The 23,214-nt window shown below is 35.8% G+C and overlaps 3 protein-coding genes, 1 long non-coding RNA gene and 1 pseudogene across 20 annotated transcripts; 2 read left to right on the top strand and 3 right to left on the bottom strand.

The window, feature by feature from the left end:
• Positions 1-155: 155 nt before the first annotated feature.
• On the bottom strand, positions 156-3,942 carry LOC140825534 (CAAX prenyl protease 2-like). The gene is made up of 8 exons (XM_073187375.1): positions 3,591-3,942; positions 2,905-2,964; positions 2,551-2,760; positions 1,737-1,848; positions 1,235-1,306; positions 869-931; positions 680-757; positions 156-409 (listed from the first exon to the last, which is right to left on the bottom strand). Exons 1-8 carry the CDS (start codon positions 3,813-3,815, stop codon positions 276-278), a joined length of 954 nt encoding a protein of 317 aa, XP_073043476.1. The 5' UTR covers positions 3,816-3,942; the 3' UTR covers positions 156-275.
• A 2,589-nt stretch (positions 3,943-6,531) lies between these two features.
• LOC140825532 (glucosamine 6-phosphate N-acetyltransferase) lies at positions 6,532-9,619 on the top strand. 4 transcript variants are annotated; one of them, XM_073187372.1, is made up of 2 exons: positions 6,532-7,139; positions 8,917-9,619. In XM_073187372.1, exon 2 carries the CDS (start codon positions 8,923-8,925, stop codon positions 9,391-9,393), a length of 471 nt encoding a protein of 156 aa, XP_073043473.1. In that variant the 5' UTR covers positions 6,532-7,139; positions 8,917-8,922; the 3' UTR covers positions 9,394-9,619. The 4 variants fall into 4 exon arrangements, with proteins under 4 accessions (XP_073043473.1, XP_073043472.1, XP_073043471.1 ...); XM_073187371.1 differs by lacking the exon at positions 6,532-7,139 and adding an exon at positions 8,513-8,698; XM_073187370.1 differs by lacking the exon at positions 6,532-7,139 and adding an exon at positions 8,513-8,714.
• Positions 9,349-13,222, bottom strand: LOC140825531 (myb-related protein 2-like; annotated as a pseudogene).
• LOC140825533 (uncharacterized) lies at positions 12,833-21,079 on the top strand. Of its 14 annotated transcripts, none has more exons than XR_012116691.1 (6): positions 13,225-13,364; positions 13,454-13,576; positions 13,895-13,980; positions 15,065-15,222; positions 19,057-20,052; positions 20,243-21,077. It is a non-coding gene; the product is annotated as an uncharacterized lncRNA (long non-coding RNA). The 14 variants fall into 14 exon arrangements; XR_012116682.1 differs by having other exon boundaries at positions 13,454-15,222; positions 20,243-20,314; positions 20,534-20,574; positions 20,767-21,074; XR_012116685.1 differs by adding an exon at positions 12,833-12,958 and having other exon boundaries at positions 13,060-13,364; positions 13,454-15,222.
• Positions 21,080-22,132: 1,053 nt separating this feature from the next.
• On the bottom strand, positions 22,133-23,080 carry LOC140828661 (uncharacterized). The gene has a single exon (XM_073191592.1). The coding sequence runs from the start codon at positions 23,078-23,080 to the stop codon at positions 22,133-22,135; it is 948 nt and encodes a 315-aa protein (XP_073047693.1).
• Positions 23,081-23,214: the final 134 nt, after the last annotated feature.

Here is a 23,214-nt window from a genome sequence, read left to right as displayed (position 1 = left end):
AGTCGTGATCCTACAAGCTAGGATGTTCGATGTAACGTAAGGTTTACGTGGGCATGAAATTTAAGCAACTTCAATGCCATGTTCAATTGTTTTAAACAAAACACGTAATTTCTACATCGGCATGTATGTATGATATTTATAAGAACTAATTTCACTTAATAAAGTACGAGATAAAAAAATAGAATTTTTATTGGAAATATTTCACTTCAACCTAAACATTTTACAAGAAACTTTCCCCAAAAGTTGCAAACAATACAGCCCAAAAATACTTGGTCTTAGCTCCAACTACAGTATCTCTGCCAACACTTGCAATTCTCTGTTATATTGTTATACAATAGGGGATTCGTTAATGGGAAAAGTAGCCACAAGAATCCCAGCATTCCCACTACAAATGCCACACTTACCATCCCTGGAAAAAAGCAAGCTATTTGACATGAACAATAGATAAGGAACAAACACTTGGCAAAGACTAAAAAAATATATATAACATACATCGTGATCGCACTCAATTAAAAATTTTCAAATTTCTTGTGATAAAAGCCACCTTAAGGTGTAAGACCAATATCACAAAAACAGGTACCATTTGTAATCGAGTTTTGTCATAAATTCAGTTCAGTTATCGAGTAAACCAATATCATGAATTTACTTCATAGAAGTTCGCAACCAGAGTGATACATACCAGATCTACGTGAAAACATTGCAGGCAAGCCCATAAAGTTGCAAAATATATGAGCAATTAGGGAAGCAGATGAATGTCCTGCCATTAGTAAATATCAAGATGCATTAATCATGCCATGTCGTAATTCAAAGAAATATGGGAATTTATGTACTGCACTCCACACAATCTCATTCAGGACGGATGTCTCACCTGTGCGAATAAGAAGAAAGGATGCATATGCCCCAAATATGACAGTGTAACCTAGTTGGAAACCTGAACATGTGATATAGATAACAAGCAACTGGGATTACTAAAATATATCTTTATTCATTATAGAAATTTAATCACGAAGTTGAAGACCAGAAAGATGATATAAACACTCGTCCAAATACCTCTAGTGCTGAAAACTCACCAAAGATTATGAAACAAGATGCATTTTCATTAATGCAATTGGCTACTTATAACGATTTCATGTAAATTCAAAAATCAATGTGACTCTCGTCCTTCATCACTCTGCCAGGCCAGTACTTGATTTTACGCATCAGCAATATCAAAGCATATAGACAACAAAATTACCTACAACTGAACAAGCTTGGAGAAAGGTGTAGTCCTCACGGACATAGAACTCCAAAAGGTGGTTTAAATGAGCTGCCAACAGAAAAATTGCACTGCTTTTATTTAATTTTGTATTAAACAACAAACACTAATAATTGGAATCTTGTAACGTATACAAATGCGATAAATACTGGAGGGAGGATATAAATGAACAGCCAGCCTGAACACCTACACCATGCCGGTAGCACTCACCCACCCCCACCAACTTCCATAAGCTAGCCAAGTGCTTGAGGGAAAGAAAGACGGTGAATTGTGATAAAGAGCTCGTAGTAATAGAAGCATAATTTAGATTGGGCCAAGTCGTTGGGGTTATGGGAACAGGACAAGTAAGTGTTATCACCGAAGACATTTTCCCTTCATGGCACCCCTTTACTCCACAAGACCTTGAGTCCTAATTTAGGAAAATCCAAAGTTTTTATTAAGAAGGTGTGAGAATAAACTGATACGAACTTCGTACATTTACCTAAACTGAAAAAAGTAGGACAGAGGAATACGACAATATAAGTGCTGAACCCTCCACAAAGTAACAATGGAATCATGCAAGCTCTGAACACCAATTCTTCAGTCAGTGGTGCCTATTCAAAGAAGAACAAGGAACAGTATCAAAGTTTTAACATAGCCAAATCGAGAGGTAAAACTTTCTTCTATATAAGGGAAGGAAGACCAAAGCAGAGCTTTGGCCATCATCTATCAGATCCTCAAGCAGCTCATAATGTATATGATTCGAGGTTCTTAAGAACTGTAATTTGAGCCACATGCTGCCTGTTTATCTCTAAATAACTCCACAGAGATCCATAAAGCTTCTTGAAATGCCTTTTAACGTACATATAACACTAAATTCATGAACCTCAGCTCTCAGAACAATGTCCTCTTACTCCTTTCCAGAGTTCAGCAAAATAAGCAGGAATAAATTACCATGGAACTAATGTTAAAAATCAAAAACTCATTTACCCTCTGAATTGTATGAGCACAACCTACTAAATTTTAGATGCCACTGACTAAATATATATGAATTAGTCCATTTTTTTTATCACAAGACTCACATCTGTCAAAAGGCCACAGGACTTCACCAATCTGTAGGGATGCCAAACAACAAGGGTACATTACTAATAGGCTCTAATGGAATACAGAACGTAAGAAATGAAAGAGAAAAATATGAATATGAAATTACTAGATGTAATAAAAAAAAAACCGCGACACCCCGAACATAACAAGTTAGTGGATAAATACAATATTAATATACATACAAAGAAAATGTGCCAAACAAGGACACTAACCACAAAATAGTTACGCCAGGATGAAATACTGGAGGCCATTGAAACTGCTTGATTGATGAACCTTTGAAGAATTTTTTTGCAAAAAAGTGATGGATTTTCACCGATATTCAAACATTCGTTCCTCGCTTCAAGTACCGAAAAAAGATTCCGCACAAAGGTCCCCATGTACATGCAGGAAGTCAGTGAAACGGGATAGATCAAAGCTTGCCACTGTTTCATACATAAATTGCAGTTAAGTAATCACTCACTCTTTTCAATCTGCAATTCATAGAAGATTATAAATTGCTAAATAGTACTGTACCAAAAAATATTGAATTATGCTAACATCAATTTTTTTTCGATAAAATTACTCACAATGTGATCCAGCCTGATGCCATAAACACCAAGTAGAACTGATGCATCCCACTTCCTTATCTATTGATTAAAAAAGAAAAGGAGGCAATAAGCTTAATAATTCAAGCAAAAATATCCCATGGTTCTGCAAAACAAAGTTGGCAACAGACGTAGTGATGAACTACTGAACTGCCATAATGATTACCAAAATATCAAACTATCGATTACGTCACCTCCTACTCAACATGATTTCGCAATCAGGGGGTCAAAAGTTCGAAACTGGTGTGCAAAATTCCATATATTTCTTGAAGTTAGTTTTAGACCTTTGTTACCTAATGTCCGACCAACTAGCTACACGCTGGATGTGAATCAGATAACATAATTTTCCGGTCTCTTCAGTCGCTAATGTCTGACCAACTTTGTACACGTTGCATATTGATCGGTATAAAAATATTCATTTTCTGCCTCTAATATGCACGAATTTTGGACAAGCGAGGTCAACTGTGGCAAAGAGAACAGCAGCAGAGTGTTCACTAGGCATATGTATACCAAAGCCGCCGCCGTTTCACTTCAAGGGGTAACTCAAGAAGCAATTCATCAACTATAGTCGCAGATTCTGAACCCTAACAACACATTCCTCGAAACCGTGGAGCTGCATAGGTTTTTCTATCAAAACAAGTTAGGGAATAGAGATACAAGGCGCTCACCGGGAGAATGAGGGAGCAAAAAACGACAGATACGATTGAGGAAACTACTGCGCATACGAAACGTCGCACTGTAAAGGATTTGAAAGAGGTTGGCTGAGGTAATCGGAGAACCAGCGTAGGAGAATAGAGAATCGCAACGTAAAACACCGCCATCGCGGTGCAAGCAGCTACTGCCCCTGACTTTGTTAGGCCATCACCCACGTCATCGTAGACATGGTGTTCCATCGGCGCCCTCGTATTGCCGTCAAACAGGCGACAAATGCACTGTTCGTCTGAATCTGCAGGTGCAGTATACTGTTCATTGACTTGGAGATGGACTTGATATCGCTTTATCGGGCCGGGCTTCTTTAGACTATTGGCCCAATCGATTGGGGTTTCATTAGGCCGGCTCTATTTTAATTTATGAGGCCTAAGCCAATTATCTTTTGTTAAATTTTTTATTATAATCATAATAGAAAACCACTTTCCACAAAACAATGCCATACAACAAAATTGCATAAGAAAATGGTCCAATGAATTCAACGGTTTCGATTCGTCAATAAAGTTTACAAATCCAAATTCACGTCGGCAAGATATCCACCTCATCTATGGGTTGGTTCGATCTCACTAAGCGCAATGTCCTAAGGATTTATACAATGTGTCATATATGATTTTTCAATATATTCGATAACGTGAAAAATTAGATGTAACTCGTACCGTATATACCATTTGATGAACGTTTAGGACAATGTTCTTAGTGTATGATCGCAAATAGGCAGACCTATTCCAAATGTTATATGGTGGGCTGGCTTGTCTTGCCACCTAGGCTAGGAACCTGCAGTGCATTTCATTAGTTCATTTGTTCTTTTGTGTATATATACTTGTAACTGTACTCATCGGTGAATCAATGAAAAGAATTATCTTCTTCCCTCCAAAACTTCTCCTTTCTTGGTATCAGAGCCATTAATGGCAGAAGCCCTCTCTCATATTGATTCCAGTAACAACCTGCCAACCAGATCAGCTCCATCAAACTCACCGATGAGAATTACTTACTCTGGCACCTTCAAGTTTTGGAGTGAGGAAGATGATTGTTTTCATTGATTCACCGATGAGTACAGTTACGAGTATATATACACAAAGAACAAATGAACTAATGACACCTGGAATAAGTTTGTTACACAGTTGAAACTATCCTAACTATATCACAAGATGACAAATTAAATCAAACTCCCTCATGTGCATATTGGGCTGCTGATCTTTTATTGTTATCTTGAACTTTCTCCATGCAAACGCAGTGTGGGAAGAAGTTCAACGCGAAGCTTGGTTCTGTAACGATGAAATGAAAGAGGAGACAATGGTTTAGTCAATACATCAGCTGCTTGATCCAAAGATTGAACATGTTACACAGACAAGACTTTGGACAAAACTTTTTCACGGACAAAGTAAAGATCAAGTTCCACATGTTTGGTACGAGAATGTAGAGTAGGATTGGCACTTAGTGCAATTGCACTAATGTTATCACACCATAGGATTGGTTAGTTACGAGAGTCATGGTTGATGAGAGTTTGGTTAGTTATGAGAGAGCGACCAAATGAAAGACACAGTCGACAATGAAACAATTTAAGTTATTATCATAAAGGTTCTTTCGAATTATTACCATACAATAAAAAAAACATACATTACATAAAATCATGAGTTAATATATAACACCTTCTAATATATTTGTAGAAAATTATACCATTGTTTTCCTTGAATAACATGTTTAGAACCTTTTTTGCAGGACCTAAGTTGTGCTATCTCATAATTAATTAACTACAATTTGCGATGATAGGTAGTTCAAGACATTAATTAAATCTCTGTGTGGAAAAAAAACATTGATCAAATAATTGAAGGAAAATTTAAGCGGTGGACCCAAATAAATTTAACTTCATTTTTTCCTCAAAATTCCAAACTCCATTTTCGGAAATATCTTGGTGAAGTTTGCTTCCAAACAAGTTACGTCTTTCATTTAATGATTTGATGCATCCATGCAATAGCATTGCAACAACAAAAACTCCTTTCTAAAATTATTTAATAAGTAAAGGTCAACATCAACCCCACACATCCACGAAAACTCCTTTCCGATGGAAAATAACGTCTCATTTTCTCTGCAAAATTCCAAAAGGGCTTGTCCCATTATGGGACTTGATATTTAAATAAATATAAATTTTCTAAAAATATTAAATTATAATCAAATAAACCAGCTGTATGAAAAGGGATTTTTAAACACAACAATCTATCATTTATTTAATCACAACTTTGAAACTGCATTTATTCACAAAATTTCAATGTCAATTTTGTTTAATTTATTGATGATATATATAATTATGAGGAATTCTAATCTATTAGTCATCCAAATCCAATAATTTTATGATGCATTTGAACTGAGTAATCTGGAATGTATTTTAATCGATTATATAATTTAAACATTTGAAATCCAAATTGACAAAAACTTGTGTGAAACGGTCTCACGGGTCATATTTGTGAGACTGATCTCTTATTTGGGTCATCAATGAAAAAGTATTAATTTTTGTGCTAAAAGTATTACTTTTTATTGTGAATATGGGTAGGGTTGACCCGTCTCACGGATTAAGATCCGTGAGACGGTCTCACATGAGACCTACTCATCCAAATTTATCTCCTACTTATCTCAGTATAATTACTAAACTAATGATTCAAGATGCACCCTCACTCTCAAACAGAAACATTTTTACTCTGAAATTCAATTTCTTGAAATATAAATTTCTCAATAATACAATATTTTTAGAAATATTACAAAAAAAAAAGGAAAACGAAGAAATGGGAGATTTTAAGATGAGAGTGATAGGACAAAGAACAAGTAGCAATTTGATCGTAAGGCAACAGAAAATGAAACCACACAAATTGGAATCCAAAAATCTCAGAAAAATACACGTACATTTGTCGCCTGCCATACAAAAAACTACACTTTCCATTGACGTGTAACCAAGTATTCCCATTCGTTCTCATTTGTAATCTCCTTCTCCCACAAAACTTCTTGCATCCAACTAGTAATATGGGTTCAGATTCCATGCAGAAAGGTGAACAATCCGCTAGCATGCCTCTCCAGATCTCAACCGATCCACGCAAAAAAAGTGAAAAAAATATTCCTGGATCCAATCGAGCAACGACGGATCCATATCCACCGGAGTATAAACTAGAGAAATCGAGTTCGTGCTCGAAGAAGATCAATTCAGATGAAGCAGCAGTAATTACTCACCAATTTCTTCTACCGGAATCGGCTTTGCGGTATTCCCCGAAAATCAGGAGTAGCAGCATTGCACCGGATTGCAGCGGGCGCGAGAGGCTGAAGAGACACCGGGTCGAGGTGGCGGGTCGGGTTTGGATACCGGATGTGTGGGAGCACGAGGGTCTGCTCAAGGATTGGACCGACTGCACGGCGTTTGATTCTAACCTGGTTAACAGTAGCATCATGTCTGCAAGAGCAGCTTTGATTGAAGAAGCGAGGAGAGCTAACTCAACCCGATTCAGAATAGAGAATAGTTGTTGATTGTGAGTTCATGATCCATTTTTCCGGGTTGCAAAATATAATCATTTTCTCTTTCTTTGAAGATGGTAACTTTTATTTTGGTTTTTAGATTTTCAATTAATGAAATTGCTCATGTCAAATATTTTATCGACATCCGAAATTTTCTGTCTCATTTTCCTCTTAATCATAATTCATATATCAAAGTTGGAGTATAATTTTTTGTTTCGCATCCTGTCTATCCTATTTATAGACAGCAACATCATTTGTTACATTCGATGAGATAAACAAATAATAGATAAAAATAGAGACAATAAATAAAATGTGATAAAAATATATGATGTTTGGTAAGATTCTAATATGATTGAATAATTTTATTTTGTTTGTTTGTTTTTTTTTTTTTTTGCTTTTCAATTTTTGCTTGGATTTCATCACGACTCGTAATTACCAAAACTCGAAAAAAAAAATTTGATAACTTGCAACCCCATTGAAATTGGGACACACCACCAATTGTTTTTTTTTTTTTGACAGATTCTACACTCAGAATGAAATTAAAGTAATCATTCTGCCCTCTTTTATATTTCTAGTAGGAATCTTTTCAAATATCAATGTTAAAGGGGAAATTAAATGACTAAAAAAAATATTGACAAAATAGGTTTTTATGCTCTATTAATTTCAAATGTGTGATATATTTTTTATTCTCAAAATAACAATAAAGTAATTTAAAATAGAATTTAAAAAACGTCATTTAGTACTAAATATATTTTCAAACATTAATATATAATTTATTTGGGATTAATTATTTTTTACATTTTCATACGTACTTCTCTATTTTTTTTAAGCTTATATAAGCTTTTCTAACTTTCTAACAAAATAAATAAATATAACAAATAAAGTAATCTTTTTAATGAAAAAATAAATATCTAAAATAAGAAAGTTGGCTTATGCAAAATAGAGGAAGACAATTGTTTATGTAAATAAATTATTATTTTTTTAAGTCTATTTATATACAGTCAATTGAATTATATTGTGTAGAATTCAAGTTTTTTTGAAATAACTTTATGAGTATTTTGAATAGAATTAGTTATTTTTTGATATTTTTAATTTTATGTAATGAAAATAATAGAAGTTTTTAAGATGAAACTTGAATATTTTTATTTGAGTAGGTCTCTTGTAAGACGGTCTCACGACTCTTTATCTGTGAGACGGGTCAACATTATCGATATTCACAATAAAAAGTAAGACTCTTAGTTTAAAAAATAATAATTCTTCATATATGACCCAAATAAAATATTCGCTTCACAAAATGCGATAATAAGACCGTTTTTTATTTTTTTATTTTACACAAACTCGGCTCGGTTAATGCGTAATATTTTAAGCAAAAGAAAAAAGGCAAACCTAAATAAAAAAACAAACCATTTTTTGCTCTTCCCTCGTCGCACCTCTACCCTAACCTAAATTTCATCTCTGTATGCTCTGCTGTGGAGTTTGATTTATATTCAAGTGTACTCTTTTAGCTGCTTAGATACTCTTGGAACATGTGTTACGCAACCGATCAATAATTAACTCTCAGATTCCGGAGCTGGTGTCCCTTTTATGGGGTTTCTATTTTTTCCACACTTGATTTGGAATACGTTAAAATTTGTTATTTATCAAAATATCTGTGTATTTTGATAATTGAAGCTTAACTCAAACCTCAATGTTTCGAATTTTTTGTTGTTCCTTAAACTAATCAAGATTTAATGTCTGGAATTTGGCTTTTACTTGGGATGTTAATGCTTTGGAGTACGTGTATGGGTGCAGGAAAAGATGCAAACAACAAACTCAGTGGAAGAAGATATGTTTCAGGTCAGAAAATTAGAGATCACGGACAAAAACAAAGGCTTCATTGAACTACTTCAACAGCTGACAGTTTGTGATTCCGTATCCGATGATGCATTCGATGAACAATTTCATGAACTTGCTAAATGTGGGGATGGACATATAATATGCGTGATTGAGGACTATAATTCAGGTAAGATTGTTGCCACTGGGAGTGTGTTTATCGAGAAGAAATTCATAAGGAATTGTGGAAAAGTTGGGCATATTGAAGATGTGGTGGTAGATTCTGTTGTTCGAGGCAAGCAATTAGGGAAGAGAATTGTTGATTTCCTCTCTGACCATGCTCGAGCCATGGGTTGTTACAAGGTGATTCTTGATTGCAGTGTTGAGAACATACCATTTTATGAAAAATGCGGTTTCAAGAAGAAGGAAATCCAGATGGTGAAGTATTATGTTTGACTCAATGAGTTTTGATCCTAGGAATCGCTTTGCATTCCAATTTCTTCATTTTTAATCCATGTAGATTTTAAAAGGGCTGATATATTTCAAGACTGTCCAAAAGGAGCTAATTTGAGACAATATTCTTAATTCTATCTTTTCTGGTGTTAAAAGTTGTAGATCGCAAACAGTATTGTTCTCATAACATCCAACAATTGCAACTAATATTCACGGGTTTCCATGATTATTGGGGTTCTAACTATTCATTATTGTGAGTAGCAACACCTGTACTGTTATCCCTATTAACCATGACTATCCTATTTGCATTAATTTGCTTTTGTGTGATTGGTGAGAGAGTCCTACAATGAACGATATCAAAAAAATTTATGCATTTTTCTCTTTTCCACTCTCAATAATGTAAGTTCCCCCTTCAAAAACTTCTATCCTTTTCTTTTCAGGTGTTTAGTAGAAAGATAGATTGAATCTGTTTTTATAATCTCAAATCGATCACAGATTGTCAAGAAACATCTTGTGCTATTATCATTTCTAAACGTTACTGTGAAAAAATCGGGCAAGCACAATCTTATTATTTCAAATTGCTCAAAATTGCTTTTTTTTTTAAATTTTATTTTACCTGACTATCCCTCTCAACCAACGTAATCACATGGTCTTTTGGCATCAATATCACTTTCTACTTGTTATGAATCTTGAGCAGCGGCTCTTGAAAAATTTGGTCTCATCCCCAGCTGAAGCCATTTAAATCCAATTGCTTGCAGTTTGAGACACCGTCAATTCCATCATCGGTGTTCAGGTCAAATTTTGTAGAAAAGAGCGGAAGTTTCGACTCTGCCGATTTCTTGTGATTCTGTGAGTTGATTAAACCAATGTTGTCAGTGTTCTTGTTGAAAAAATTAATATTTGTTTCTTCCCCTTTAAACCTGTCCTCTAAATAGTTGCCACTACCATTCCATTTACTTCCTTCATGTCCAATGCTTATTGATAAATTGCTGGAATTAGTTTCCGAGACAAATGCATTGTCATTTGGCCTGGAGAAAAACCCTCTGCTTTCTTTTATGTCTCCATGCCATCTATTTTCTGTTTTCCTCAGCTCATTGTCGTTATCCCTTGACTCCTTCTGCGCTCTATATTTGATGGGGCTTAATCCCATTGGCATATTGTACATTTCTTGGTCCCTCACAGAACGTGTCAGATGTTAAGCAACTCTCTATTGACATCTGCTGTCTGAGTTGTTTGTGTTTGCTGGTAGGCATGAAATTTGACAACTCTTTCACTCCTGGAAATACGGGATTAGGCATTCTGTTGAAACTTTGGACACCAAGTCAGATTAAAATGAACCTTTGCAGCTTCCAGACTTATTGTTCCCGACATTCTGTTTTCCAAGGTTTTTCCTGTGGCGTTTCTCTAACACTGCTTGTAGATATTTACTTGAGCTCTATCGGAGCTGTAAATGGCGCTGCACCTATGCATGTTGAATTATAAACTTGTTATGACTGGAGGCATAGAAATTCAATTTGTGAAAGCTATATACTCACTTTCATCCATTTTAGTTTGAACTCTTTAGCAGGGGAATAAAAAGAGAGAATATCAAGCTATCCGATCTGGGCTCTGTCTATTTTAACGTTTCACGGAATAGCATCGTTACCATGAAGCAAGGTGGTGAGGACCTCCCAATCTCGAACACATGACCTCCTGGCTTAAGTACATTGTTCAAAGAGACTTGGTACCAATTGAGCTCAATTGGTACCAAGTCTCTTTGAACAATGTACTTAAGCCAGGAGGTCATGGGTTCGAGACTTGGGGAGGTATCACTCCACCAACCTGGTGTGGAGAGTCCTATGAGTAACGATGCCTATGGAAAGCCCGTGAGGGAAGAGTTGCAGAGGGGCTAAGGCCCATAGAGCAGAGCTCAATTGGTACCAAGTCTCTTTGAACAATGTACTTAAGCCAGGAGGTCATGGGTTCGAGACTTGGGGAGGTATCACTCCACCAACCTGGTGTGGAGAGTCCTATGAGTAACGATGCCTATGGAAAGCCCGTGAGGGAAGAGTTGCAGAGGGGCTAAGGCCCATAGAGCAGAGCCCAAGATCGGGATAGCCTTGGGTCGTTACAATAAAAGGCGCCTTTTTATTGTAACGACCCATTACAGGCCCAGTGGACCGCCCATACGGCCCACTGCCCCAATCGACCCAAGGCTATCCCGATCTTGTGACTTGGCCAGTAGGCCCAGTGGGCTTGCCCACCCTGTGGTGTCACTCACGGGCTTTCCATAGGCGTCGTACGGGTTACTCATAGAACTCTTAAGCCCATGAACTTAAGTTTGTGCCTCCCCAGGATCGAACCCAAGATCACATGGATATATAGATACTTGGCACAATCCTGGTACCAATTGAGCTAGTAGCTCAATTGGTACCAAGTCTCTTTGAACAATGTACTTAAGCCAGGAGGTCATGGGTTCGAGACTTGGGGAGGTATCACTCCACCAACCTGGTGTGGAGAGTCCTATGAGTAACGATGCCTATGGAAAGCCCGTGAGGGAAGAGTTGCAGAGGGGCTAAGGCCCATAGAGCAGAGCCCAAGATCGGGATAGCCTTGGGTCGTTACAATAAAAGGCGCCTTTTATTGTAACGACCCAAGGCTATCCCGATCTTGGGCTCTGCTCTATGGGCCTTAGCAGTCTAAAAGATATCAGATAAAGAATAGGCATGCTTTGTAAACATTTTCCTGAAAAACAGATAGAATTGCTAAGGGTTCTGTAATCAACGGTGAGATGTAAAAATTGTGGTATGACAAGCTCTAATAATACTCTCTAGTATTCGGTTTTATTGTTAGTGTATGTGCCAACCAGGTAGAGCATGGCTGGAAACATCAAAATTGAATTTTGTTTATGGAATGACAAGATGTGTATCCATGTGTAAGGGAGTTACAAGCTGTATTTACTACATTCATGCAATCTCTGGTTTCTTTTTTACCTCAAGCTGTTCATGTAACCTTCGCTGCACTTCAATCTGCATCTGTATTGCTTCGCCTAAATGCAAATTTCTGAGACAAGAATCGCATAATGGAAATGTAAGTTGCATACTTGTGTAAGTATATATAACTGATATGAAGAAACAAATATCATGGAAGTTTCTTTTGGCTCATACTTTGTTGTTTGGGCTTCAGTATTGTGATTACTCATTTGAGTTCCACTTGCTTCATTTATTCTTTCTCCTGTGGCTGCAATCAGTTTGCCACCAATTAGTACATTTATCTTAGATTGATATTTACTGGAAATTTTGTAATTCTTACCTGTTTTGTTGTTTGCACTGCTAGCTTGTCCGTGGAGGTTTTTACTGAGTCTATACTTCTGGCAGAAAAAGTGAGAGAATCTTTAGAACTTCATTTCACATGATAATTTAAATTCTCAGTACATTTTCTGCAGAATTTTAGTGTGAAATTTCTTGGTTAAGAATGAACCTGAAGGTGACTCTTTAAGTGGTATAAGGTTAGTCCTTGAATTCCCATCAGTTTCAAAACTGCTTTTGGGGTAGCTTCTGCACAGAAGGAACTATACTGTTAGCGGAATGTAAGAGCATGTTATTTGTTGCTGCAGAACTTGGTACATTTGATATGCTTACTTTCTGCTCCACCTAGTTGATTCACTGCTTCTATGAATCGTTCATGTAGGTCAGGAGTCCATTTCAGTCTTGGCTTTGCATCAGTTGAAAGCACAAGTCCCGAATCTCCAGCACCATTTGTACCATGAAGGAACAAGTGCCTTTCAGCCGGAATTGACATTCTCGAGGAAGGTTGAACGATCTTTCCTTGGTTGTGGTGTTGGCGGTACATTTTCTTGTCTAAATATCATAATTTTCTTTTGATCAACTCCATGTCAAAGCTGAAAGGAAGTGACTAAAATGAAAAAAGTAACGGTACCTGAGAACGATATCAGCACTGTTTAAATGCCAATCCTCATTTACTTTGAATGCGAAGTACGTTTTTGCTGTCTTGCAATCGTGATGCTCTTATTTGTTACTTGTTTTCTTTGACTTAAGTTGTGCCTGGGGATGCTTATAAACAGATCAGAATAGAGAAATGGGGAAGGGAAGCATAGAATCTTGCACGGGCCCAAAAGAAAATCAGATTCAATACAATCTTCACAACGACATGAAAAGAGATGTTTTCCTTCCATTTTCAAGCATCTGTAAGTGGGGTCCTCTCCTCTAGTTTCCCTTTTCATTCTTACACAGCAGCACTAGCTATTTTTTCACTTAATAGCTTACAGTATGTACAAGAATAGATCCACCTTAGTTACCCATATTCGTCTTCTGGCAAAGTTTAGGAACCTTATTCCTGGAATGAATAGTGGAATATTGTTCCCTTTGATGTGAATATTGGAAGAATCCACTTTGTATGATGTTCCAAAACCCGTTTCATTTTTTTTAACAAGAAAGATTCTGTTGACTGGAGCATCTACTTAGCATTGGAGTGTGTGTGTTTCTCTCTCTCTCTATTTTTTTAGGTTTCTAAGTGTTAAAAAGCGTGTGAAGAGAGATTGATCACACACTTGCTAGCAGTTCTTTATGGAAGCTCAAGGTCGTCCACTTTGTAAGTGACTGTACACACATATTTCAACTTTTGATTTACAGTTTATGAATTTGAGTCTAAAAAACTTAGCATTCACATTCTATCATATGTAGAAATATCTCGTGTTCTCAAAGAATTAATTAAATACATTACGTGATGGGGGTGGAGGGGATATTGCTTCTTCGCTTCATTTGAAGGTCAGGAATGACACAGCGAATACATTCTTTTTTGTCTCCTTCAGTAAGTTTGGTACTAATTCATTCAAACAAGACACGGTTCATAAAAGAGTGAAAAGAGGTGAGAATAAGATCTTTTCAAATTCTTCAAATAGCATTAAGAAGATGGTCCCAATAGTTGGGACCCCTTTAAAAGAAATGAATGGGATTGTACTTACTTCTATACTTGCATCGGACATAAGTGTGACAAGTCATACCAAGAATAAGACCACTTGCTTTCACTTTGTGTCAAAATTTTATTGGGATACAGATTCTTGTGTGTGAATATACTTTCTTTCTTACATTAAATGACTATCTTTTAATAAGCAACTCATTATAAGTTATGGAGAAATTTATCTCTGTTAGTGAAAAAGATTGTCAACGACTTCTACATGCATCATCATGGCATTGGCATGACCAAGAGATAATACAGACTGTTTCCACCTCAAATGAAAAATTATAACTGTAAAATCTGTCGTTCTTAAGGTCATCCCCTTATCAAAGTCCATGGGCCTATCATTTGACCTAAAAGGGGCATGGATTTTGTGCCTGCTTTGACAGCATTGTTGATCATATGTTCAAGAAATTACAATACTCTTACCATTGGTTGCCATCAAATTACTAATGATTCGATAGACTTGAACAATATTACTCTCTTGAACACTGTCTCTGCATTATTCCAACCAAGTTTTTCAGGAAGGATCATTTTATTCTGATATGCTACATATTTTACTCACTATGGAGGAATCTGTGGGAACCTTTATGCAAAGTGGTAAAGCTAAATTCCTCGACAGTTTTCTGGCATGCGGATATGTATGAGTAAAGAAGGGGATGCTCGGATTTTATTCATGCCACATGACATTTATGTTTTGTCTCTGTTAATTCACCAGGTTGTGCAGGCTAATATTCCGATGATAACTACTATCGAACCAAAATATTTGAAAGATTATTAAAGGAAATAAGTGGTTTGATATAAATCACAGCACATCGCAGACAACAGTTGAGCTTGATGTGTCGACATTCAAGTACCATTGTTGCGGAGGCTAAGGTACAACTCCATTCCCGATCGAAATGTGGAACTTAGACTTTTAAACAGCATAAAATATTTAACTTGCTAGCAAGATCGAAGAAATTTTCCTGCTAGCGCATTTAACCGGCTTTATTGTGACACATTTAGGAATTAACATGAATGAAAAAAAAGAGATATAAATGCTAGGAGAGCCCACATTTGTTATTTGTGCGTGCACTCATGTATACAAATCTGCAGGCATTATCTTCTAAATCTCATGTATATCTCGTTGTATGTATTTTTTTTTTATGTATCTCTCCTGATGATTAGTTATGATACCTTGTCTAGTTATCACTCTGAATATTTATATTAATTTTTTTTTATCGATAAAAAGCAATCAAGCACTTGTGTTTTAGGTATTTTACACACAAAAATAATTCGACGTGGAATGTTGAAGTAGAATAGGAATCATCATATTATACTTTTTTTTTAATTTGATTATTTAATATTACATCTCTCCTGCTCTTTATTTAATACAAAGTAATGATATCTAGAGCTAGCCCTGTATTCTTTCTTGTAAAACTTTCCTTTTTCGGAGATTCTTATGTTTGATTGTATAGTTTCCCATACTTAAAAAGAACCTTAGTGCATATAAGAATCATTACACGGAGGATTCAATCATTACTTAAATCTTATGCTGAAATGACCAATGCGTGACTGGTACTTGTAAAAATGAATTTTTTTAGCTAGGCTAGATCAAATTTGTGATTACATTTGAATGGTATATTTACTATTAGGATGTGTAACGTGGCAAAACCAAGATTGCAAAAACCAGATATTTGACTCAACCTAACAAAGAATAATATAATAAAATGTGGAGAGAATGCTATTCCATGCAGGGCAAAAAAAAAAAAGAATGAATGGGGGAGGAAAATGAGATTCTTGAGGAATGGAACATTAGAATCCCTAGACTGACTAAAGCTAAAGGGCCTTATTCTCAAGGCAAAAGAATCTTGGTTGTTCTTTGATAAAGGCCACAAAAAATGGGTTCCCAGTTCCCCCTTTCAATTTTTATGCTCATCCTCACTATATTTCCAAGTGATAGGCATACCCACGTCTTATGTGTAACATTTCATGTGCTAGACACACATCTTATGATAGCGGTTACAACTTACAATGAAATATCAATAGTAAATATGGATTTTGACACGACTCTATAGACCTTGTAATAATAATGGTTATTCTTAAAAACTTTTTTAAAATTTCATTTATTTAATATGAATAGAACAAAAGATTGATTGATGTCCATCAAATTATTAATTAGCAACCCTAATCATTTATTTGTCTGCATTTCATGATCATATGATGATATTTATTAACTATCTTGGTTTGGCTTCTTCAATTTCCCAAGATATCTTTTATGGCAATTAATTTGGTAATCAGTTTTTTTATCCTTTTAAGACTACTTTTTTCACTAATAATGTGATGCACTAAATTTTTATATTAAGATAAGTAATAATAAATATAGTAAAATCACTTCATAATAATTTTTTTGAAAGATGAAAATGGATATTATTCCTATGAACTATCAATAGAAAGCTGGAATAATTTGGAAATGGAGGCATTTATTCCTATGTCCATATTTTTATTTTTAGTTATGAATTTCTTGAATTTGCTTTTAATTGGTTCTATACAATCTCTTGGGAATATATGGGGAATATAATCATATACCCATTGAATTAACACTAAACAACAAAATGACTCTATATCACCAATTATTCATTTGCTTTCAGTAATGTTTGTCAGTGTCGATTGAGTACATATCAATTAGGAGTAATGTTTTCTTCTATAATTATTTGTTACTATTATTACACAAACATGACTATTTATGTTATCATTTTAAATAGAAAGATGAAAAAATGGATATTATTCCTATGAACTATCGATAGAAAGCTGGAATAATTTGGAAATGGAGGCATTTATTCTAATGCAAATTCAAACTTGATATATATATATATATATATATATATATATATATATATATATATATATATATATATATATATATATATATATATATATATATATATATATATATGATATTTTGAATGTGGGGTATTTTAACTGACACCCCTTATATTATTTACATTTAGTAATAAACAATCATAGTTCTTACACATGGATCTCCCTCCTCATGGTTAATTTTTGTTTAATTGACTAAAATATTTTTTATGTTAGTGAGTGACATCCTCAATTATCTCCAGGCATTGAAATTTTCAATACTTTCATTTTTAAAGAAACTTAAATTTATATTTTCATTATTAGCAATTATTTTTAGGCTATCTTTTTCAAAACACATGTTTGAATTAATTTATAAAAATTCGCAAACTCAAATTATTAGATTTTTTTTATAACTAAAAAAATTAATAGAATTCTTTATTTTGATCTAGAATAACTAACGAATGATGATTAACATTTGAAGTGAATGATCAATTTGTTTATATATATATATATATATATATATATATATATATATATATATATATATATATATATATATATATATATAAGTGTGTGTTTGAGTGTGTGCTGGGCCAGTTTATTCCTCTGAGGGCAAAGGCCTTACTAGTTGGGCCTGGACAAAGATATTTATCCTCTAGATATTATTGGGTTAACAAAAATAACAGATTACCTGTCTTAATTTTGCCCAAACCCCTGCCTCTCACCAGGATAATATGGCCGGAGTGTTGAATCTCACCGCCGAACCTACTTTCAGTCCACTTTTTAACGGCGCAGTACATCGAACCAAAGGCTATTTTCTGGAAAATAATCGGCAAATACTTCAGAAAGCCCACTGTCAGCATGGACGGAGGCAGAGCCCAGTTCAGGAATTTTCAATATCTGCGCCACGCAACTTCAGGGCTCCGCAGCCCAAGCCCTTTTCGGTTCGACCGACAAAGATTTAGACATATTGGGGGCTTCTCTTGCTCTTTACTTTCGCCTTAGTACCGGTCTCCTTTCTGGGTATTTATATATCTATCTATATTTTTGAGATTGGTGGTACACTTGTTGATTATATCACGCGCAAGTGTATATTTTTGTTTGTTTTATGTGGGATTTAAATTTTCAGTCAGACTGTAGACTGCGTATTTGCAGATGTCATTTTTGGAATGTATACTATGAAGCCTAATTACACACAAACTGCCCATTTGTTTTGCTTAGTTTACGCCTTCACCAAGATTTTTATACTCCACCATGTAGAACGAATTTATGGATAGCTTGTTTGATTGAGACTCCATACGAGCTGAAGGGAGAGGAGAATGACGCAAGTCTTGTTGTAGCCAAGACAAGATAAGATCATTTTCGTAAAATTGATGATGAGAAAACAAAGTTTTCAATTTGATTAAGGATAATTGTTATACTAATGTATCACACCAGCTAAACAAAGAGGGGGGGGGGGGTGATCTGGGACTATAGATTCGTTTGTGATTTGTTGGTGCCTTTACACTTACTTCCGATAGAAGAAGAATGTAAATGAATCATCTGTCAGATAACACATATCCCGTGGATAATTGAGATAGATATGGGGAATGTATATAGATTTTAAAGGAGAAAAAAACAAATCTTTTACTCGTGGAGGGGGGATTAGGCGATAAAGTGTGAAACCTAAAATATTGAAGGGGTGATGATAGAATAGATAGTCATTTCTTTCCCCTCATACTTCCAGGCTAGCCGTATAATTGTTTCTTAGTAAGGTGAAAATTCATTTTCTCTTCCCTAACATGTAGAATTTTTCCATTGAATACTTTTGCTGTTTTTCTTTGGTATTAATACATTTGATAATAGCATTTCCAAATTCTGTGTCCATTGCAGGTACTCGGTCACAGTAGTGCCCAGTAAAGAGATTCCATCCAATCAATATGCCCTAGGATTTTCTGGTAATTACCGACTGATAATATAATCATAAACTTTTTTTTACCTTGTTCCCAGAGAAAACATTGATCAGAACTGTTCTTTGCAGCTTTCTTTGATTATAGAAATTTCAAATAGCATTGTTGTAAGAGGACAAATTTGCAGGGTTTAAGTTGAAAGAGACTTCGAAAGTAGGCCCTTGCCCTGAGATGCCAATTGAGATACATGAGTTTTAAAGGGAATATGAACTTTGTTCTAATTGGAATGTGTATATTCTTTTGAATTCGGGATTGACTTTAAATGTTAACTCATTACACATGTTGTGTCTGCAATTGTATTAACATGTGAGGACTAATTACATATGGACTTTGATGGAACATGTGAAAATGCCTCTAGCTGCCCATTTGGTCGGAAGGTATGAGTTATGACGAGGAAAACATATTCTTGCTAATCTTTTCATATCTTGTACTTCTATTATTGATGATTTTGTGCTTTATTATCAATCGAGGTTGTCACAGGTTAGGGAAATTGTTTAAGTTTTAGACCTTGATGTCCTGTATTACCCTTGTCCAAAAAATGTCCCAAATTTTCGTCCCGAGGTTGCAGAGATGGGTGGGAAAAAACAGTTCTCTTACATGATTAGTGTGTCGGTTGCTTTGACATGAATTAATCTTGGTAACTGAATATTCTTCATTTTGCGTGATTTTGTTGATGTCTTTGATTCGATTATTAATCCTGTTCTTGGCCCCAAACATATTATTCTATGAGTATTATTTTTGTTGAGATTGGCATGAAGTCTCGGGGAGATTATTTCCTGAGATTAGAAGGCAGAAACATCTATATCTATTCAATTTGACAGAGTTAAATTTCTCATTTGCTTCTGTTTCAGGTCGATCCAAACACTGGAGTTTCAATATATGAATCTGATGACAATTAAATACTTGGTTGGGAAATATGGTATGTTGTTCCGTATTCTATTAATTGCTTATTTGTTTTCTCCCTCTGAATGAAATGTCATGCTTGTATACAAAGCCTTTCTCTCGATTAATCTCATTACGCTTTTCCAACCTAGCATCCATTCCTACATTAGGCGCCTTTGTCTCGATTAATCTCATTAGGCTCTTGCCTCTTAACCTTAATGGTCCAGCAACAAGACATTTAATCCATCCTATTGTACGCGAAGTGCTCGTTGAGTAGAACATCCACATATATTACATAGGTAAATCCCATTTCTAATCATATGAGTACATCCCCATAATAAGTAATTATCAAATCTTCCGTGACACTTGGAATTTTATTCATGATTTGTTTCTCCACAACCTGTCAGAATACATGACAATTTATACAAACGAGTATCTGATTAGTGTAGCAGAATTTTTGAAATACACTTAAGGGTGATGATTCTAAATTTCTGCTTAATCATCATCTTCGTTCGCAGTTGCGCACATGGCAGCCCGAAAAGACATACTATACCAGAGAGTCGGTCATTTCAGGTTTTCATTTATATTGTTATACAAACCGTCGTAGGGTCACGAAAGCTGAACTTGGATTTTCCTAACTGAAAGTTCAATCTGTCTTTAGCTTTATTTGTCCCCTTCATAGCCCATCATTGAGCCTGTTTCTAGATACATTAATACAATATTTGGGACGCATAAATTAAAGAAGCTTCAGATTTTTTGGCTGCAGGTTCCATATTTAGAAGATCCAAATATAGGAATCCAAATGTTTGAGAGTGCAGATATTATCGAATACTTAAGGGCAACATGTGACAGGCTAACGGCTCGGATTTTTCCGAGTCAATTTTTTTATTTTTTATTAACATCACTCCGGGCCGTTCATGTGCAGGCACTGCCTGCACGGGTAGGGTGAAACAAACCCTGGTATTCTATGATTTACATTTTACCTTTAAATTCATATCCAAGTGTTGTCTTTACGACTAAATGTAATATTATTATATTATGACAAATCCTACCTAGCAAAAGCATAGATGAGAAAGAAGCCTAAAATTTCTTACAGATGGTTGTTTGAATATTTTAAGTTGACGAAATTTGAATCTATTAGTTTATTTATTTGAAAGAGCTAGTTACACCCTTGGACCTGATGTTTGAATTAGTTCATCTCCACTAACCAGTCATATGTCCATGTTCTTAAACGACGGCACAAACAAACCAACAAATTAAGCATTCAAATCTTCCAAAACAAAAATATATCAAATCATATAATAAATTTTATTATGCCACTTGTCCTAGTCTCGTTATATATTACACTCGAATATATGTTTAATTAATATCGATTTATAAACAATAAGTAGATTGAAAATTAGTATTGTGTCCAGAGATATTAGTACAAAAAATCAATGATGGGTGTATATTATTATCGTCAATTCTCTGACTCTCTTAACTCTATTCTTGAGTCTCAGCGCTGCCCCTGTGAGGCCAAAAAGCGTGAGAGGGCAAGGGCATATGTGAGAGGATGGAGCTACTCTCCTCCCAAAAATATCGTAAAAGCGTAGGGTTTTCTATGCCCACCAACTTCCCAGAAAATTTACTTCAGGCTTTTACAAACCAAACGAAAATTTGTTCATTTCTAAATAGGGACCATCGTTATGATAAAAATCGAAGTTTTGGTACTCTAAAATATTGTTATATTGTTTTACGACCCTATTTTGAGGTGAGTCAATCGGTACACTATTTTTTACATTTAGTAATAACTGATTTCTTCGAATTGTAACATCTTTTTTTCAATTTAAATTATTAAGTAAAAAAGACAATTATTGCGTACCTATAGTCTTTCTCTAGATTTTCCCCAACTTATATATGATTAGATTTTTTGCTTATTTTGTTCTTACCACACACACATATATACAAATTTTACCAATCAACTTAATTTTCAAAATTAAATATTCACTTATTCTTCATAAATTATGAAATGCTTGCGACATAATTATTTTCAAAATTTTGGATTAAACACACAAAATCCATCCTGGTTACACAGCAAACTATTTATAGTACAGCCCGCCACTACTCCAGCCACGCTATCACCTTCTACCGGTGATGGACACGCGCCGATCAAAATCAAGCGGCTCCGGGTACACCTGGTTGAGATCCTCCGCCAGCCAAGACCCAGAATGCCGCCCCGAAGCAAAACGCTTCATCCCTCCTAAACCTGGCGGCTCGGACGCTGCTTTGGTACTCGCAGTGCTCTTCCGCTGCGTTTCAACTGCCGCATGTTTCTCCACCTGGACCTCCACCACCTTGCGACTAGAAGAACGTGCCGGCTTTTTATGTTTCTTCTTCGATCGGAATATACTCATTACCTTGGAGCAAAAACCGGTTTTTTTCTTCTCCTCCTTCGCCACACTTGTGTTTGATTCCTCCGCTGGCTTCTCATGGCAGACTCTAGATTTCTCTGCCGGCTTGTCGCTTCTTTTCGATGAGTTCGACCTCCGCCTACCACGCTTCGACCTGACTCTCCCTGTACATGAGACCTTCGGAGAACCCGGTTCAGTGACAGCAACAGTCGATTTCCCCGTTGACGCCATCCGTTTGGGAAACAGCCTTGCATTCGTCGACGACTTATAGGTCCTCCTGCAGCTGGAGTCTACAAAAGTCGCCTTCTGCGTCTTGGGCAATCCGATAATGGAAGCCTTCGACTTCAAGTTAGCAGAAAACCTCTGAGAATTGTGGTTAGAGCTTGTTGCTTTGATGTGGGGGTTCAAATTCGTAGAGTTCGAGTTGCCTCTAGTGGAATCCTTTCGCTCGTAAAAAGCGTTGCGATCGAGCCAATCGTATTCAGCATCTTTCGATAGCCAGAAAGATTCTGGTGGGTCGTCCGGATGCACGATATCGTATTGGATGTCTTCATGATCTTCCGAAGAGTACTCTTCTTCATCTCCGTAGTCGGCCAGAGTTTTGCATGATATTTTCAGGTCGTTTCCTTCGCCTGAACGGGCCGTGATTAAGGCATCAAAATCGACTTGAGGCATCGGAGAAACGAGGAAAATGGCGGAGCTAAGGATTTATCTTTCGGGGAAGAAAGTTAATGTGAGGGACGAGTGGATAATTGGAATGGAAAACCTAAATAAAAATAATAAGTTTAGAGTAGTGTCATGTTTTCTTC

This window comes from Primulina eburnea, chromosome 3, assembly GCF_022965805.1.
Source record: "Primulina eburnea isolate SZY01 chromosome 3, ASM2296580v1, whole genome shotgun sequence".
Classification (NCBI taxonomy): domain Eukaryota; kingdom Viridiplantae; phylum Streptophyta; class Magnoliopsida; order Lamiales; family Gesneriaceae; genus Primulina; species Primulina eburnea.
Note: the sequence above shows the minus strand (reverse complement) of the source record. Positions and strands in the feature narration are given on the sequence as shown.